The following is a 20,815-nucleotide window of genomic DNA, read 5'->3' as shown; positions in this document are numbered from 1 at the left end:
TACGGTCAGTATGACTATGGTATGCATGTTTACACATCTTGTTATGTAAAGGACCTGTGACCATCTTGGCATATCTGCGTGCCCAGCTGAGGAAAGCAGAGAGGTGTCCACTTGTCAAGATGATCATTGTTGGACCACCACGCCAAGGAAAATCTACCCTTTTTGAGGTTCTACAAACTGGCAAAGTATCCCAGCAGATGCAGGGAGAAAGTACTATTAGAACTACTAGATGGGAGCTGCAGAAACCTGTCGGCACTAAGGCAAAGGTAACCGTCATAGTCTGTTAAAGGGCAAGTATACAGGAAATTCATATAGTGTTGCATTTATAACTCTGCATTCCAGGTAATTCCCATGTTCAGTGTTTTTTTCTCCTTAATTGTTGTAGTTTTACTTGATTTCTGGTTTCCCTTCTGTTTGCTGCCGGCCTTGCTCTGTGCTATGATACTTCCCTGACCTCGCTTTCTGCAGGATTACATGTTTAGCTCTCATTTTGGTTTTACATTGCTATTCTCCAGCTTGTCTACATGTCAGCTGTTGATGTAGCTAATGATTACTATTCTAGGATTGCAACCAAGGGATGCCCATCAGGAAAGCCCTTACCTCCATGATTGGGTTAAAGGTGAAGAAAGGATAATCCCTTACAACATGCTCACTAGTTTAGCCTATGCCAAATCCGTTAGTAACTTAGGTTCACTGCCGTCTGTTGGCATCTGTGACAACTTGTGTCCTGCTGTTACTGATGATATAAGGCAAGAGCTTTAATCATATGTTTTTCCTTATTTTTAATAATAATAAGGATCTATTCACATGTACAGTATCCTGCACATATTTGATGTTCAGGATTTTAAGTTGCAGATTTTATGCTGCAGCGTTTAGTGTAAACTGAATGACTGAACACAGCTTCAAATCTGCAACATCAAATTCTGTGCATCAAATATTAGGATATGGTCACATGTAGTATTTCACGTTGCGGATGCGCCGACGCCATTCACGAGTGTGCTCCCTGCTGCGGCCCACTCTTCCTGTATTTGTCTCCGCACACACAGGCTATAGCTGCAGGGAAATTTTCAGTGTGTAGGGGTAATTTTGCAAGTTAGGAATACCCCTTTAGAGTAGTGACACGTGTGCCGTATTTTGCTGGTTTTGCTACCCATTCAATGTGTAGGAAAATTCACTGCAGCAAATATGCAGACAAAATTAAGCACATATGACCCTACCCTTAATGTGTATTTTTCCACTTGTACAATGATTTGGGAAACCTGTGCTCATTTCTAATACAAAGGCTTTACAGTTAGACAAATACATATTATCACCTAAACCTGAGCGATTTACTAGAGGTCCTCCCGGCTATTTGATCATATCAGGTAATTGTGGATGGATACATAGCTTTATACTATTTAGCCAAATAATGTTGGATCCAGTTCTCACTGAGCAGCAATTGCAGATTTTGGTGAAGTATTCATGTGTGTGAGCGCTTGCCTTAAAGCCAGAAAATTCTTCTGCTTATGGTAATTATTATTATTATTATGAATAGATGCATTGATGGCTTTATTCTTTCTTTTCTTTTATGTTTAAATAGATTGATTCTGTGCACTTTCATGTTTGGGACATGGGAGGTTCTTCTCCAATGTCAGCAGTAAACCAATGCTTCTTCACCGACAAAGCCTTGTACATTGTGGTGTGGAACCTGGCGCTGGGGGAGGAGGCTGTATCTAATCTTCAGTACTGGCTTTTAAATATTGAGGTGAGGAAAGATTATTGTAAAGTTCAGGCTGATAGGATTGATACACGGGATCATTTACTGTTCATGGTGGTTATAAGGCTTTAATATGTTCCTCATTTTAGTTACATGTAATGAGAATATGTATTATCCCATGGTTTATTTTTTGTTTCTTTGTTTTTTTTCTTTAGGCCAAAGCACCAAATGCTGTGGTTTTAGTAGTTGGAACACATCTGGACTTCATTGAAACCAAGTTCCGTTTAGAGAGAATTGCCACCCTTCGCGCTTACGTTCTGGCTCTCTGTCGCTCCCCTTCTGGGTCTAGAGCCACAGGATTCCCAGATATTACCATCAAGCACTTGCAGTGAGTATTGCGTATATTGTCTCTTGTTCTGTGTCCTTAGTAGCCCTCACTGAGATGTTCATTGCTATTTTATGGTCTAATCTATATCTTTTAGCTACAATAATGCTTTAATAGTCGATTGCAAGGCTAAATAAAATATTCATGACATTTTAGACGTGTTCCTGGTTGGCCTTGCAAATAAAATGTTTTATTCTGCTCAGCTACTAATATTGGAACATCCAAATAGGTACAATGTTGTTGTGGGGATATGTTTTATTAATAAGGTAGTCTATTTATAGAAAAGAGTTTCATGGCCAACTTAGGCCCCTTTCACACTACTGTAATGACACTGTATTGTGAGGCTGTCGGGACCGCCGGGGAGAATAGCAGGAGAAAAAAATACAGCTTGCACGGTCTTTTTCTCCAGCTATTCTCGCTGAAAAAACAGCGGTGCCCGAGGGACCCCATTGACTATAATGGGGTCCATTGGAACCCATTGTTGCCCATTGCTCCCCGTCAAAATGACGCCCGTCAAACCCCCCCCCCCCCAAAAAGAGAGTTTGACGGGCGTTCATGACAGGGCGCAATGGTAGTCTGAATGTAGCCAAAAAATGCTTGTTGGTTATCTTGTTTTTTTTGTTCTTCTTTTTAATAGCTTCATATAATGTTTGTAAATACTTGTTCACAGTGAACTTTCATGCAAGACATTGGAAGGCCTAGAAGGCTTACGGCAGCTCATATTCTATGCTGCTTGCAATATGAAAGATGTGGGGAGCACAATTGGGTCGCAGAAACTAGTTGGAAGGCTGGTAAGTTGGCTTAGTGTCCTATGCTTTATACGCCCTCTGTCTTTGGTCATTACTTTTATACAAAAAATGACCCTGTGCCTGTCCTTTTAAGGGTGACATTTTACAGCAAAATTGCATGCTTATACTTGTGTGCAGGTTATCACCTATAGCTACTTGGTCTGGGGATGGTATCTTCCATTTCTTTTTTTATAAATATTATTTTTTAAGTTTTGCAACTATTAAAGGCATAGTCTGGAGAGGGTTACGTAAAAAAAAAAAAATAATCCACTCTTACCTTTCATGTTCCCGTGCCACCACCTCTATAACAGTGCTTCGCTCCTATCTGTTTGTCACTTCCGGATTTGCGGGGAGCGTGATGTCACACGCCTTCTCAGCCAATCAGCAGCTGAGGCAAGACATCTATGTGGCTGTTGAATGTGTAAGCAGGTGTGTGACATCATGACAAGAAATCCAACAGTGAGGAATGTATGAGGGCGGTAAGAGTGGATTCTGTTTTTTTGTTTTGTTTTTGTTTTTTACTGAACACCTCCCTAGCTTGTTTTTAAAAATATGTTAATCACTGGACTACCCCTTTAACAACATGGAGTTGCATAATATGGGGATTGTATTGTCCATTTATTTGAGAATCAATTATGCATAACTGAGAGGCTGCAGACGGCTGCTTTGTAGATTGCCATAACATTATATTCCACTTCTTGACATATTACAGTATTAAGAAGTATACAGTAGTCACTTGTCATTAAATAGGATGTCTTATTAGAAACACCCTGGTCTTTATGCAGAAGAGGACCATAGCAACTCCTCGAGGGAGGTACCCATCTGGATTCCCTTCTATAACCCAGTGTCTCTAGCTTCATATTATAGGGGTTGTCCTTGATGAAACATTACCTTTAACAGACACTTGCTGTTCAGTAAAACTTAGGTTTACATGGGCAAAACCCACACCCCTTTGAAGTGCTGAAACATGGCTCTCCATGGGTCCTGAAGCTTCCATTAACTATAATTTGGAATGTAACCATGTGGGAAAGTAGTAATGTGTCACTTATTTTTTGTACAGTTCTTATTAAAATCAGTGAGAGCAGCATTTTTTAACCTCGTGGGTTTTTGATTCTAAAATTGTCACAGCTTCTGCATCAAAAATCTAAATTACCATGGATGTGTAGCTAATTTCGTTTATAAGAAAGTTCTATACATCAATAACTTAAAGTGTAGCTGTCATTTCATTAAGCTCACCTGGGTGTGTACACGAGAAGCAGCACTATTTCTGTACATTATATAACTTGTTTCTGGCATTTTTAGCAGATGTCTGCTCTGTAGGCTTCATCTATAATTTGCAGTTCTCCCAGAGCTCCCTCCTCCGTAGACTTGTATTGCTTGTCTTGCAAACACAGGACAAAGATCAGCTGTATTTCAGAGTAGAATAATTTAGCAGTAAGATAGGGGGAGAGGAAATTTGATAATGGGAGAAAGATGCATTTTTTTGTCTAATAAGATATGTTACAAGGTTTCTTATACTAACTTGTACATTTGATCTATGCAAAGTTTGTTTAAATGGCAGCACCTATTAAAAGGTTAAAGGGGTACTCCGTTGGAAAACAATTTTTTTTATTTTTTTATCAACTGGTACCAGAAAGTTAAACAGATTTCTAAATTACTTCTATTTAAAAAATCAGCAGCTGTATGCTACAGAGGAAGTTATTTTCTTTTTTAATTTCTGTCTGAGCACAGTGCTCTCTGCTGACACCTCTGTCCATGTCAGGAACTGTCCAGAGTAGGATCAAATCCCAATTGCAAACTTATACTGCTCTGGACAGGTCCTGACATGGACAGAGGTGTCAGCAGAGAGCAGTGTGGACAGACAGAAAATAAAGAAAAGAACTTCCTCTGTAGTATACAGCTATTGATAAGTACTGGAAGGATTAAGATTTTTAAATCAAAGTAATTTACAAATCTGTTTAACTTTCTGGCACCAGTTGATTTAAAAAAAAAAAAATATTTTCCACTGGAGTACCCCTTTAAGAAAGGCTGCTATAACGTGGAGTTTACTATTGTAGAATATAGAGTTTACAAATGTTATTGTGGTAGATTCATGTGATCTGCATTCAAACTAAAATAAATATGCTTAATCTCTTGATACAGATTCCCAAAAGCTACCTGAACCTGCAGGAAGCCATAGTGAGAGAACAGCAAATAAGAGTTCATGAGGATGAGGTACAATATCTGACAGATGAGCAAATAGAGCAGATCATAGAGCAGAGTCCTGGGAACGACATCCGGGACTATGAGGACATGCAAGCAGGTATAAAAAACAACTAGCGTCAGATGTTTTAATGGTGTCCTTATCTAGAAACGCTCAATACTATACACCGTCCAGCCTCATGGTTTTATTTCTTTTGTTTCTTTCAGCAATTGGATTTCTTATAGAAACTGGCACCTTGCTTCACTTCCCAGACACCAGCCATGGACTGCGGAACCTCTACTTTCTGGATCCTGTCTGGCTCTCTGAATGTCTGGAGAGGATCATCAACATTAAAAGCTCAAAATCTGTGGCAAGAAATGGGGTCATCAAAGCAGAGGACCTCCGGATGCTGCTAGTTGGCACTGGTTTCACCAAGCAGACAGAAGAACAGTACTTTCAGTTCTTGGCAAAGTTTGAGATTGCCCTTCCTGTGGCCAACAACAGGTGAATACATGTTACGAGTGTATTGACCACATGATTGTGCATACAGATGGAGAAAAGGATAGAAACCCTATTTATTACAGTTAGGTTTAAAGGATTAAAGATGTACTAACCTTTTGTGTACAGTTTTTACAGACCTTTGCAGCACCATAGTTACAGACTACAAAACTGTGTGCAGTCATGTTACTTTCCATCCATCTTCTTCTATTTTCTGTATCTTTTTTTCTCTATTGATGTTTTTGCTGAGTCAAGACAGACACAAAGTGCGGTGCCCATTGGGGTTTATGAATTTTGGCGACTTTTTTTCCAACTAGCTTTTTTTTCAAGCCTGAACACATTTCTAGGGTAGAGAGGACAGCAGCAAACTAAAGGTGTGGTCTTTGCTTTTCCTATGAGAAAAAGAAAAGTATGTCGTAATCACAAGAAGATGTTGTGCTGTATCAGGCTTTTAAAGGGCCAAGATCAACTTTACATAAATTAATGTACCTGTGTAAGATGAGCAAGAATGCCATACACTTTCATTTTCGATTCTGTCTGTGTCGTCTGTAACAGCTGCCTAATACAGTGATCCCTCAACTTACAATGGCCTCAACATACAATAGTTTCAACATACAATGGTCTTTTCTGGACCATTGTAAGTTGAAACCAGACTCGACATACAATACTACAGACAGTCCAGATCGGTGAAACGTGTCAATGAACTGACCAATCAGAATGGGCAATTTACTGGTAAAACACCTGTATTACTGAAGTGTATGCACTGACTGATGTCTGGTAGCGCCCCCTACAGTACAGGGAGGTATTACATGTTCTGTATTACTCTTTGGGCCAGGGTTAGCTGCTCCTTTGGACACCAGGTAAGGACGACTCCATGTTCCTTTTTTAGGACATTGCATGTGCTGTACAGGACCTCGAAGAAGCTCCTGTCCTCTACATAGACCAGTGTTTCCCAAGCAGGGTGCCCCCAGCGGTTGCAAAACTACAACTCCATCATGCCCGGACAGCCTTTGGCTGTCCGGGCATGCTGGGAGTTGTAGTTTTGCAACAGCTGGAGGCTCTCTGCTTGGGAAACACTGACCTATACAGTGATTACAGCTCCCAGAAGATCTTTCTTACTTTTATATGAAAGGATTTGCTATATCTATATTAGTTATCTACTTATTTTTCTATAATCCTCACTTTTTCCTATTTTTGGATGACATTTTGGTGGCTTCAGAACCAATTACCAGGTTTCCATACAGTTATGGTCTCAACATACAATGGTTTCAACATACAATGGTCGTCCTGGAACCAATTAATATTGTAACTTGAGGGACCACTGTATAGACGACATTTTGGCCAGCTCCGGTGGATGAATTCAGGTTGACCCCCAGAGTGCTTAATCTTAACTTCCCCATCCTGTGACGTGTATCCGCTGCCCCGATCCTGTGATGAGTTCCTGCCCCCATCCTGTGATGAGTCAGCCATGTTCACCCCCCTCCATTAAATTATATAGACAGCTTTGTATTTTCTATATATATATTTAATCTGCTAGATGGCCGCAGCTGTCAGAGGTGACAAACATGATTCAGAGCACAGGTTGTTCTCTAATTTAGTGTGCTTACGGTGCTGTTGACGGCCACAGTCACTTTGCGGATTGAATATATATATAGAAAATATAAAGCCGTCTATATAATTTAATGGAGGGGGTGGTCATGGACAGCTTATTACAGGATGGGGGCCGGAAGTTGCAGCGGGTACATGTCACAGGACGGGGGAGTGAATAATCAGTTTAGTCACCACTCTGTAGGCCGGCCTGAATTCATACACCGGAGCTGGCCAGGTACCTTTGTGGGGACGGGTCATCTGTATTAGGCGGCTGTTACAGATGACATAGGCAGAATCGAAAATGAAAGTATATAGCACACTTGATCATCTTATACAGATATTATACTAAAGGAATGGGCCGAGACCCCCTGCTGTATATAATCTCAGTATCACCATTCTATCATAACAACTTAATCTCAAGTATTATCACTTCTGATATCCTTCATCTAATACTTTCCTTATCAACGGAGATTCATTTTAGGTTTTCTGATCTTCTTACCTCGGGTCTGAGAAGATTTGCTGTTACTGCCATATGTTACCTCTATGGTGTTAGTATCTGATGTACCAATACCTGAGTGCCAGCTACCATCCATATGACATTATGTGGATGTGAGAAACCTTTTGCAACTGTGTGTGGGGTACTGTGGGTTAACCTGCAAACTGTTTTATACATTACATTAATAGCATACCCTAAGTTATAACAATAGTGTAAGGGTTTAATATTTAAAATATGCATATGCCTTGTATCAGATGAATGATGCCTTAGTCACATAATGCTTCCTAGCCTGTCCCTATATAAACTTCTAGAAGCCTGTGGGGAGAGTTCCTATTCCATTCTCCTCCCAGAGAAGTGGGCTCAAACCAGTCTAGGCCTGGCTTTTGGCAGAGCAATATCTCCCATCTCTGCTCCTGCTAGGCATGCATATAACTAGGCAAAAGGGTTACTGTTCAAGATAGTCTACTACATGCAAGTCACTGGGGGAGATTTATCAAAGGATTTAGACTGGTTTTTCCTGTCTAAATTTGTTCCACAGAATGTCGCAGTGCAGTCTAAATATGTGCGACTTTTTTGCTTTAGAGGATTTTTAGAACATGATGCATTCTAGTCTATTTTAGACAGAAAGATGCATTGGTGCTGAAATTATCAAAAGCGACTTTTCAGCGACAAGTCGCATGGGCTGAAAGTACGCTGAAATGTCAGACCATGTTGGAGCAGGTTTAAATACAGTCTAAAGTAGGGATGCACCGATATATCGGCGACCGATACATATCGGCCGAAAATAGCTATTTCGGCAAAATGCCGAAACAACAAAGAATGTGCCGATAATGACCACCTCCCCTGCCCGCCCACAGCACAAGTTACAAACACTGCCAGTGGCAGAGGCACTCGTGGGGGGTGCAGGGGGGGGGGCGGCCGCAACATCTGGGGGGGGTGGGGGGGGGGGGTTGGGTTTGCGCTCTCCGGGATAGGATTAGGAATACTTCTTTTTATGTGCCCGGGCCGGCTCCTGTGTGTGGCTGCAGGCGGGGGCCGGCCAGAGCATATAAAAACTAATACTGTGTACTAAAAACCAGGGGGCCTCCAGCTGTTGTGAAACTACAACTCCCAGCATGCCCGGACCGGCAAAGTCTGTCCGGGCATGCTGGGAGTTGTAGTTTCACAACAGCTGGAGGCCCCCTGGTTTTTAGTACACAGTATTAGTTTTATATGCTCTGGTCGGCCCCCGCCTGCAGCCACACACAGGAGCCGGCCCGGGCACATAAAAAGAAGTATTCCTAATCCTATCCCGGACATCCCTGTGTCCCGAAAAATCTTTTCGGGACATAAGGATGTCCGGCGGTCACTCACCATTCCCCGGCGTCCTCCTGCGATCCTCCCGCGATCCTCCTTCGGTCCTTCGCTTCTCCGCCTCTATGGTCGTACGCACGGGACGTCACTGACGTCCCGTGCGTACAACCATAGAGACGCAGGAGGACCGCAGGATCGTCGCGGGAGAACGCACGCTGGCCGGGGCCTGGTAAGTGACAGTGTCATCTTGTTCAGTGTTCCGGTCACCGCTCCTCCGGTCCCGGCACCTACTGCTATGGTCCATAGACCATAGCAGTAGATGTGACCCCGGGCCGGAGGAGCGGTGACCGGAACACTGTGGGGGCAGCAGTACAGACATACAGCCTCCAGCCATACACTGTATATGGCTGGAAGCTGTATGTCTGTGGGGTGTGGGGGAACTGCTGACCTAATGTGGGGGGGAGCTGCCTACAAATGTGGGGGGAGCTGCCTAATATTGTGTGTGGGGGGGGGGAGCTGCCTAATATTGTTGGGGGGGGGGAGCTGCCTGATATTGTGGGGGGGGGGGGGGAGATGCCTGATATTGTGGGGGGGGGGGGGGAGATGCCTAATATTGTGGGGGGGGGGGAGCTGCCTAATATTGTTGGGGGGAGCTGCCTGATATTGTGGGGGGGGGGAGCTGCCTAATATTGTGGGGGGGGGAGCTGCCTAATATTGTGGGGGGAGCTGCCTAATATTGTTGGGGGGAGCTGCCTAATATTGTGGGGGGAGCTGTCTAATATTGTTGGGGGGAGCTGCCCGATATTCTTGGGGGGAGCTGCCTGATATTGTTGGGGGGAGCTGCCTGATATTGTGGGGGGGAGCTGCCTGATATTGTGGGGGGGGAGCTGCCTACAAATGTGGGGGGAGCTGCCTAATATTGTGGGGGAACTGCCTACTATTGTGGGGAACCTGCCTACTATTGTGGGGGAACTGCTGACCTAATGTGGGGGGGAGCTGCCTACAAATGTGGGGGGAGCTGCCTAATATTGTTGGGGGGAGCTGCCTAATATTGTGTGGGAACTGTCTACTATTGTTGGGGGGAGCTGCCTACTATTGTGGGGGAAATGCTGACCTAATGTGGGGGAGCTGCCTACTATTGTGAGGAACCTGCCTACTATTGTGGGGGAACTGCTGACCTAATGTGGGGGGGAGCTGCCTAAAAATGTGGGGGGAGCTGCCTAATATTGTGTGGGAACTGCCTACTATTGTTGGGGGGAGCTACCTACTATTGTGGGGAACCTGCCTACTATTGTGGGGGAAATGCTGATCTAATTTGGGAACCTGCCTACTGTTGTGGGGGAACTGCCTACTATTGTGGGGGAGCTGCCTACTATTGTGGGGGAGCTGCCTACTATTGTGGGGGAGCTGCCTACTAATGTTGGGGAACTCCCGACCTAATGTGGGGGAGCTGGCAATCTAATGTGGGGGAATCTAATCTAATCTAATGAGCGGAGCGCTGCATTTTACCAGAAGACGAGGAGAAGTCATTTTCGGTATCGGTTTCGGCCGGACATTTTTTTTTTTTTTCCGGTTTCATTTCGGTTCTGAAATTTCCATTTCGGTGCACCTCTAGTCTAAAGCATAGATCTCAAAGTCTGTGCACAGAATTTATCAAGAGCCGTGCACCTTTTGATAATTTAGGCTCAGAATAGACCGGCCTAACCCTCTGTAGTTTGGTCTATATTGATGCGGGACATAGACAGCTTTGATAAATCTCCCCCACTGTTTTGTTTCAGTCCATACTGTGAAGGCATAGTGTTCAAGTCTTCAGAGCCAAGAAGAGTATTATCTTAACCAGAGGAGACTAAAGTTGAACAAGGGCCCCTCTGCATTCACTAATCTCTTCACTGGCCTGTTATTGAAGTTAGTTCTGTGTGGTTGAACACATCACAGATATCATCTGCGTAGGCACTAAAAAAACTGGTTATCAAGCTGCACAAATCTGTGTTTAAAAAGTCCAAATATTGTATCACAGTAAGCCATCCTGTGTAGGCCTCCCACAGTATAGTGCAAGCTAATTGGACTGTATCCTATCTGCAGCTGCATCTACATTTGTAACTTCACCTACACGTATTAAAATGCTCTAGAGACTTTCCATTCAGTATAACTCTTAAAGTGACAGTAACCAAATATTCATTCATCTCCTGTAAAAGCTGCAACATTTTACTTTGTGCCAAAGAAAATGTATTGCATTTGGATTTGTTCAAAAGATTCAGTAAGTTGTACAAGTTGTTCTTACATAATCCTGGTGTTCAGAGGCCTTATTCCTGCCCTTTGCACTATGGGCACTATTTGACAAGAGTTGTTGGGCTCACAGCAGACGACTAGGTTAGCTACTACACCCTACCGTGTGACACGACCATCTGCTTCCCTACGGGACTACTACTCCTAGCTGTTTTGCATGACTCCTATTATCCCCCTGAGTACAACATTTGTATTCCTGCCTAAGCCACTTGTTTTACTTCATGGGCCACATCCACCTTAAGGACTTGTTTGTAAAAAGGATAAAGCAAACTCGAAGTACATTGCACTTCTATCAGCATAAGGGCCGAATACATTTACATTTTTATTACTATGTAAGAAATATCTGTCTGTGCAAAAAAAGTTAGTGTCTTCCTATCCTGGAAAGATGTTCAGGACACAGTAATTTGCCCTATTATGAATGGAAATGAGCCTTTATTAAACCTGATCGGCACTTTTCATCTCTATCATGTAACTCTGGAATTCATTGTGAACTGAAATTAGTGACATCTAAGGACAATGGAAATCTTATGTTCTGGAAAAGAAGAATCCTCACTGCGTTTTGTGATGTCGCTTGTAACTTTTATTGAAGCTGGAAAAGATTTGGAATGATAACAAAGGACACATGTCCCATTTCACAAGTGCCAAGGCTGTAAAGGAACACCCATTGTTAAAAATGATTCCTGGTGTTAGTGATGGTTCTAGCTGAATATTTGTACTTTCTTGGTATGTCTATGCTAGCACATTGCATTGCTTCTTAAAAGGTTATTCCCATCTCCCTTTACAACAACCTATTATGTTTAGTTTTTCCTACAATCCATTGGTGAGATTCACTGTGGCCTTGTCGACTCTTTGTTCCCTGGCGTCCACTGGGTAGTGAGCAGTACTTTTAACGTGTACACACATGACTAGCTTCCTTGTATATGTCCATGCATTGTCCATGCATATGTCCAAGTACAGTGTACTTGCTCCAAACTCAACTCTGTCATCTCTGTATATACATATACTTTTACATGTATGGATAAAAGATTGGGGCAAGCAGGCTCTGCAGCTATGTGTCAACTATAAGAAGGCTCCAGGTTTACTGCCTATACCTGGGATCAGTCCTAACCACTAATATAGAGCAGGACAGAGGTGTCCATGCGTTCTGTAAGAATACACGCTGCTGAGAACTGGTTCAACCCCAAAGACATATAGAGAACAGGAGCTGCATAAATGTGGCAACCACTGCCGGACCAATGCAAACAAGTCCTTTACAAGGCTAGGGACATGGGATGAACTATAGTAAAGATCTCTAAAATGACCCAAATGCACGCAAGTATTTATATTCTGCAAATCAGGACACAGTCATTGGCCCTCATTTGTGTAGGTTTCTTTGTTTGGTTTTAATTCCCTACAATTTATTTTCCACGGTATTTACTAAGGTTTCCCTACACTTTCTACTTTCCCTACACTTTGCTTTTTTTTTTACACATGCTCTGATCTGTGCTCTGATCTGTTGGGTTTTCCTCAGCTCAAATCCACCACATTTTATGTGGAAACCTTAGTAAATATGTTGTTGTTTTTTTTTGTGAAAATGTCGGGAACACGCCCCTTTTCAGAGGCCACGCCCCTTTCCCTGGCAGCCACAGGGTTTTTCAATTCTGGCGCAAAACCTGGCACAGATAAATTTCTGGCGCACAAATTTCTGCCGTGGCGTGACGTCCCCAGTCCCGGAAACCCGGAGGTTTCCGAAACTGGAGATTCAGCACCCGCATAGAATGCAGGTGCTGCAGGGAGATCGCGGGGGGTCTCAGCAGCGGGCCCCCCGTGATCAGACATCTTATCCCCTATCCTTTTGATAAGATGTCTGATCAGGGGGGGCCCGCTGCTGATACCCCCCGCGATCTCCATGCAGCACCCGCATTCTATGTGGGTGCTGAATCTCCAGTGTCGGAAACCTCCGGGCTTCCGGGACTGGGGACATGATGCCATGCCCCCTCCATTCATGTCTATAGGAGGGGGCGTGACGGCCGTCACGCCCCCTCCCATAGACATGAATGGAGGGGGCGTGGCGTGATGTCCCCAGACCCGGAAACCCCAAGGTTTCCGAAACTAGAGATTCAGCACCCACATAGAATGCGGGTGCTGCAGGGAGATAGCGGGGGGTCTCAGCAGCGGGCCCCCCCTGATCAGACATCTTATCCCCTATCCTTTGGATAGGGGAGAAAATGTTTTTGCCCGGAATACCCCTTTAAGGCTTAGCTGATCTTGGTGAGCATACTGTTTCAAATAAGATCATAAGGGTGAGTTACAATGAAAATACTTCCCTGGCCATTTTCCCTCTATTGTTGGACCCAGACCACTAAGCCAGCTGTCCCTTTTTATGTAAATGATGGATGTACAGTGCAATCTCCACTCAGACCATTGTGTAGTCTGATCCTGCAGTCATACTCACTGTATATCTGTTCCCCACTTTTTATGACTTACTAGATGTAAATTAGCAAAGAGTAGAGAACAGATTGAAGTTAGTATTGTTGCAAGGTTACACAGGGTTTACCATGGGGATGCGTTGGGCTGCGTTGGGCTGCATAGAAACTGTAGAAGAAAGAGTTGTCCAGCAGCAAATGAAATGCAGAATGCTTCTTTATTGTATCAACATAAAAGTAGTACAGAGACTGATACCCACCAGTTTAGTGTCTTAGTGACCCTTAATCATGGTATAGAAACTGTAGACACCAAATGGTTGGATGCTTTGTTTACTGTCTATATATTGTTAATAAAAAGACCTTGTGATATTGGCCTACTTTATTGCAAGTGATCTATTAATTGTATATATTATTAATTTAGTATGTTTTACTATGTTTCCCACAGCTACCTCTTACCTCACCTGCTGCCGACCAAGCCAGGCCTGGATATCCACTCTTTGCAGCAGTCTACAGGGAACACTGTTCAGAGGCTGTTCAAGATGAGTTTTGTTCCTGTAGGATTTTGGCAGAGATTCATTGCTCGGATGTTAATCAGTTTGTCTGAGATGGATCTTCAGGTAAGATACGATCATCTCCTAAAAATGGGTGAACATTCAGACACCTCTTTCTTTGTAATGTGAGATTACGATTAGAATGGTCCGATTAGGAAATGGATATTTAATTGGTGTTGTAGGGTGCGTTTGTATGTTCAGATTTTTTTATGTGATTTCTCGATTTACACTCACGTCGTATAATAATTGATGCAGTTGTTCTCAATAAATATAATCATTACCATCATGATTATAAAATCAGTCTCCTAAATGTATGACTTCAGACAGATTTAATTATTTTGTGTGAATAGTTGTCTTTTTAGGAATGGCTTCCACTATCAAACTGATCAGTGTTATCAGAGAATTCAAAATAGTGTCAAGGATGGCATTACATTTACTCCTATGGTATTAGGAAAGTCTTTCCTGATGAAAGCTTTGAAAAGAGCTTTCTCAATCTAACAAGAAACGATTAGATCCAACCTAGGTGGGCACCACCTAAACATGATGAGCAGGGTGCAAGGAAAACTTTGCCAAAAAAGGAAAAAAGGCTGGTAAAAATGAAATATCCTGTACACCTCAATGTATCCAAATAGTACAAACTTAATTAAATAGAAAAAAGAATTACTTCATAAGAAAATTTTATTTCCTTTTTAAAGAAATCATGGCTTATAAAATCATGACTTTGTCCAAGCTGAAGCACAGGCATGGACACAGTCCAGTAAGTGAGGGTGGGCTAGAACGCCTCGGTTTGATTGGACAGGAGAGAGCACAGAGGAGTGCTGTCAGACAGGAGAGAGCACAGAGGAGTGCTGTCAGACAGGAGAGAGCACAGAGGAGTCCTATCAGACAGAAGAGAGCACAGAGGAGTACTATCAGATATCAGACAGAAGAGAGCACAGAGGAGTACTATCAGACAGGAGAGAGCACAGAGGAGTGCCATCAGATAGCAGAGGGCACAGAGGAGTCCTATCAGACAGGAGAGAGCACAGAGGACTCCTATCAGACAGGAGAGAGCACAGGGGAGTACTATCAGACAGGAGAGAGCACACAGGAGTACTATCAGACAGGAGAGAGCACAGAGGAGTGCTATCAGACAGGAGAGAGCACAGAGGAGTGCTATCAGACAGGAGAGAGCACAGAGGAGTGCTATCAGACAGGAGAGAGCACAGAGGAGTGCTATCAGACAGGAGAGAGCCCAGAGGAGTCCTATCAGACAGGAGAGAGCCCAGAGGAGTACTATCAGACAGGAGAGAGCACAGAGGAGTACTATCAGACAGGAGAGAGCACAGAGGAGTCCTATCAGACAGGAGAGAGCACAGAGGAGTCCTATCAGACAGGAGAGAGCACAGAGGAGTGCTATCAGACAGGAGAGATCACAGAGGAGGGCTATCAGACAGGAGAGAGCACAGAGGAGTCCTATCAGACAGGAGAGAGCACAGAGGAGTGCTATCAGACAGGAGAGAGCACAGAGGAGTGCTATCAGACAGGAGAGATCACAGAGGAGGGCTATCAGACAGGAGAGAGCACAGAGGAGTACTATCAGACAGGAGAGAGCACAGAGGAGTGCTATCAGACAGGAGAGAGCACAGAGGAGTGCTATCAGACAGGAGAGAGCACAGAGGAGTGCTATCAGACAGGAGAGAGCACAGAGGAGTGCTATCAGACAGGAGAGATCACAGAGGAGTACTATCAGACAGGAGAGAGCACAGAGGAGTGCTATCAGACAGGAGAGAGCACAGAGGAGTACTATCAGACAGGAGAGAGCACAGAGGAGGGCTATCAGACAGGAGAGAGCACAGAGGAGTACTATCAGACAGGAGAGAGCACAGAGGAGTGCTATCAGACAGGAGAGAGCACAGAGGAGTACTATCAGACAGGAGAGAGCACAGAGGAGTGCTATCAGACAGGAGAGAGCACAGAGGAGTACTATCAGACAGGAGAGAGCACAGAGGAGTACCAGTCCACCCTCACTTAATACACTTTGTTCATGCCTGTGCTTCAGCTTGGACAAAGCCATGATTTTATAAGCCATGATTTCTATAAAAATGAAGTAACATTTTCTTATGAAGTAAATTAGTTTAATGTTTTGCCAAGATGTACAACATGCAAAAACATTTTTTTTTATTTCACAGTGCCCATTTAAAGTTGCTGTTAACATTCCTAATGGAATTTAGGCAAACATAATCCAGCAAATCCAGCAGTACAATAATAATTGTAGTAGAAGAATTAGACACTGTATAATTTTGTCTTGTTTATGGCAATCTCTCTGGTTTGTATACGATATGTATTGATAATTTTTTAATTATAATATAAAAATTTATTTTTTTTACTAGCTGTTTGAGAACAAGAAAAATACAAAGCCACGCAATAGGAAGTCTGCAGTGTACAGCTTTACAGGCAACCAGCGAAACCGGTGTAGCACCTTCCGGGTAAAGAGGAACCAGACCATCTACTGGCAAGAGGGGTTGATGGTTACTTTTGAGGGTGGCTACTTGAGGTACGAGACAATAGTCGCTACCATGAAGACTACTTTACACGTCACATCACTCACCAATACTCATAAAGTCTACTTAATTCTTTGTGCTAAATATTTTTTTACTGTTGCCATTTACAGTAAATTCGATTCGTCACGAACTTCTCGGCTCGGCAGGTGATGACTTATCCTGCATAAACTAGTTCAGCTTTCAGGTGCTCCCGTGGGCTGGAAAAGGTGGATACAGTCCCAGGAGAGTCTTTCCTAGGACTGTATCCACCTTTTCCAGCCCACCGAAGCACCTGAAAGCTGAACTAATTTATGCGGGATAAGTCATCAACTGCTGAGCCGAGAAGTTCGTGACGAATCAAATTTACTGTAAATTCGCTCATCTCTAGCTGCCATACATCTTAAAAATACATTAAAAACTGCCAAAAGATATTGCTGTTGCCAAGATAATAGTTATAATAGCTTATTGTTATGTCAACTATTTATCTCCTTCTATTTATTTTCCATCATCCTTAGTGTGGAATCATCTGATGTTAACTGGAAAAAGAAGAAGAGTGGAGGCATAAAGATCATTTGCCAGTCAGAAGTCAGAGATTTCTCAGCTATGGCCTTCATTACAGATCATGTCAACTCCCTGATTGATCAGTGGTTTCCAGGTAACGCCAGCGCTGAAAAAGGGCCAGTTAATAGTTAGGCTTTATCCACATCATGTGTCCAGCCCTGTCATCCTGGCATCCTGTCCTGACAATTCATAGACTTGAATGGGTGGAACGTAGTCTGTGTTCACACTAATTCCGTAAGAGGTGTATGTCCAGAATCCTATCCCGTATAGCACCACTTTATTATTAAATTTTTTTTTTACTGTGTCCAACTGTTTAGGAAAGTGTCGCAGACTACAAAAAAATAACGTCTGGTAGGGAGGGCCGCGCATGCGCCGCGTTCCGTACACCCGGAAGCGGCATTCTCCCCCCGGCTTCACTCGAGCTGCGGCCCAATACAAGTAAGAAGACGGGCTGCATAAGTGAAAAGCCGGGGAGAGAACGCCGCTTCCGGGTGTACGGAACGCGGCGCATGCGCGGCCCTCCCTACCAGACCTAAAAAAAGGAGTTAGACTACGAGGATAAGTTTATGAATATTCATGAGCCGGGCGGCCGCTCCGCCCAGCTAGAGTGACGTATAGCCGAGTCCGAGATGATAACACCTCCCACTGAGTCCCAAGCCAGGGAATAACAGAAAACTAAAAATAAAGATATCTGAAGAACAGCTGAACCATTTTTAACCAGGTAAGAAGCATTTTAATCAGGATCACCGGCACTACAAGCCTGTGTAACAGGTTTAGTGCGGGTGATTCTGATGACAGATTTCCTTTAAAGGACACTCTGGGAAGCTTTTTCTGTTGCATACACAACATTGGCTCACAAAATGAAGTTTACACAGTTCCAATGGTGATATTAAAGAATACCTATCATTTCAATTGTCTGACATGTCTGAAGTTTGTACTGGTGGGGGTCCAGGTGTTGTGACACCCACCACTCGCTAGAATGAATGGACAGAAGCATTAGGTTGCTTACTCTGTGTCCCTTAGTCTTCACTCACTTTGGAAAGCTGAAGCAAATGGAATATGCATTTACACTGCAAGGCTATGAGACTTACATATGCGGCTCTCTTTAGCTTTTTGAGCTGCTGAGAGCGGAGATGTAGGGGCAAAGCGTGTGCAGCCAAGCGCCTTTACCCCTTCATTTTAGCAATCAGTGGAAATCTCAGCACCCGCAACCCCCACTAATACAAACTTGTGACCAATCACAGTGACATATTGTTGAAATATTACGCATTAAGCATAATTTTAGTTGGTGCATACATTGAGCGTCCTAGATTTATTGCTGACCTTATGGGTTTAAATCTCATTTTAAAAAATTTTCAAAAAAGTTATAAAAACATGCAAAACACTGGCTTATTACCAGAAATAACCGCTATAGCCGCAGCAGAATGATACATCTCTAGAAGAAAGCTGCCAGATCCTATTAATTTACTTCCCCAATCCACAACGCATTAATTATACCATCTAATACCACTGGATGCCCCTCTCACCCAGAATCCCCTCACTAGATGAATACAGAACATGCATATGAAGGAGCATAACAACAACAAAACAAACAAAAAATGTAATTAATATATCTCACACCCCCAGAGATACCCCCTACAGGAGCCCCAGGAACGCTAGTGATTTAGAAAATAGTATCCAATCGCTCCATGTCCTTCTAAACACCTCATGGCAGCCATATGGAGGGAATCCTCAATCTAGCAGTAACCAAAAGACTTCTCAATACCCCCTCTGTAAGCATCCAGGGAATGCAGAAGGAGTGACAGCAAAGCTGTCTGCGGAGTGTTAACTACTTTGATTTCTGAAAATTCTCCCCAAAAGACTGCACTTCTGGTCATCCCCACCACGCATGAACCAGGGTCCCCTCATCCTTTCCACATCGCCAGCACCTGCCCGATCTTCTCTTGACATTCTTATGCGTGATATAGGACAGCGATACCAGCGTGAAAATATTTTGTAATTTTTCTCCTTGACTCTTGATACCGATGACATTCTGCAGGATATAGAGGGGATTTTCTGCAATACACACAATAATTTGGGGAGGGTAACCATCTTGAGCACATTCAACCGTCCAAACCATGATGCGTACCCATTCTCATACACCTGTAGGAAATCGAAAATCTTTATTTGTAGGGGAAGATAATTTAGTAAGAATAGTGACTAAAACAGTAGGAATTTGGATATTTAAAGGGAAAAACTTTTTTTTATATATCAACTGGCTACAGAAAGGTAAACAGATCTGTAAATTACTTCTATTAAAAAAATCTTAATCCTTTCAGTACTTATGAGCTTCTGAAGTTAAGGTTGTTCTTTTATATCTAAATCCTCTCTGATGACGCCTGTCTCGGGAAATGCCCAGTTTAGAAGCAAATCCCCATAGCAAACCTCTTCTAAACTGGGCGTTTCCCGAGACAGGTGTCATCAGAGAGGATTTAGACAGAAAATAACAACCTTAACTTCAGAAGCTCATAAGTACTGAAAGGATTAAGATTTTTTAATAGAAGTAATTTACAAATCAGTTTAACTTTCTGGAGCCAGTTGATATATATAAAAAAGTTTTTTCCTGGACTTCCTCTTTAAATATGTGATCCTTTACTCATTCCATTTAAATGAAAAATTGCTCTTAAGCTTCCCCATATTCTGAGGAGGTAGAAAGATATTAAGCCCCTCAGTTTTACCAAAATATACTGTAAAATTGCTCAGCGCCGAAAGTGCTCAAGCACCTGTATAATTGGAAGAGAAGTATGTACAAAGTTATATACATTAGCAAATCACCTAAAGGGCAATTTGTTGTTGATCCTGCCTAGTTTCTACCTCTTTAATATCAGGGTGATTATGTAAAGCATTCGCCAGATGTTCCATAGTAAGAATATAAAGTCTTGCACCATTTATAACATTAAAGGCCTAATTATTATAAGGTAATTAAAGGGGTACTTCAAATCAACTGGTGCCAGAAAAATAAACAGATGTGTAAATTACTACTTTTTAAAAATCTTAATCCTTCTAGTACTTATCAGCTGCTGTATGCTCCAGAAGAAGTTGTGTAGTTCATTCCAGTCAGACCAAAGTTCTCTCTGCCGCCACCTCTGTTCATGTCAGGAACCTATACAGAGAAGGAGAGGTGTTCTATGGGAATTTGCTTGTACTCTTGACAGTTCCTTACACAGACAGAGGTGGCAGCAGAGAGCACTGTGGTCAGACTGAAAAGAACTAGACATCTTCCTCTGGAGCATACAGCAGCTGATAAGTGCTTGAAGGATTAAGATTTTTAAATAGAAGTAATTTACAAATCTGTTTAACTTTCTGGCACCAATTGTTATGAAAATGCTGCAACCCAGCTGAGTGCACTTGTCACATTGTATAATAGTACGTCTACAAGCAGAACTACATTGGGACAAAACAAGAAGGACAAAATGAACTTTTTGCTGCTTAGATTTAACATAGTTCATAAGGTTGAAAAAAGACCAGAGTCCATCAAGTTCAACCTATAACCATAATAAGTCCCTATTGAGTTGAGTTGATC

General features: G+C 42.8%; 1 protein-coding gene across 5 annotated transcripts in view; it reads left to right on the top strand.

Annotated features, from left to right (window-relative positions):
* LRRK1 (leucine rich repeat kinase 1) overlaps positions 1-20,815 on the top strand; it is a 133,662-nt gene that overhangs the window by 76,047 nt on the left and 36,800 nt on the right. For all 5 annotated transcript variants that reach the window (XM_056571789.1, XM_056571785.1, XM_056571787.1 and 2 more), the window contains 9 exons: positions 52-266; positions 1,580-1,744; positions 1,912-2,084; positions 2,752-2,872; positions 5,012-5,171; positions 5,279-5,555; positions 14,065-14,236; positions 16,543-16,706; positions 17,208-17,347. In XM_056571789.1, the coding sequence (XP_056427764.1) occupies positions 52-266; positions 1,580-1,744; positions 1,912-2,084; positions 2,752-2,872; positions 5,012-5,171; positions 5,279-5,555; positions 14,065-14,236; positions 16,543-16,706; positions 17,208-17,347 (1,587 nt within the window). The remainder of the gene's footprint in view (positions 1-51; positions 267-1,579; positions 1,745-1,911; positions 2,085-2,751; positions 2,873-5,011; positions 5,172-5,278; positions 5,556-14,064; positions 14,237-16,542; positions 16,707-17,207; positions 17,348-20,815) is intronic.

Source organism: Hyla sarda, chromosome 4 (genome assembly GCF_029499605.1).
Source record: "Hyla sarda isolate aHylSar1 chromosome 4, aHylSar1.hap1, whole genome shotgun sequence".
Lineage (NCBI taxonomy): Eukaryota > Metazoa > Chordata > Amphibia > Anura > Hylidae > Hyla > Hyla sarda.
This window is presented reverse-complemented; position numbering and strand designations above follow the sequence as displayed.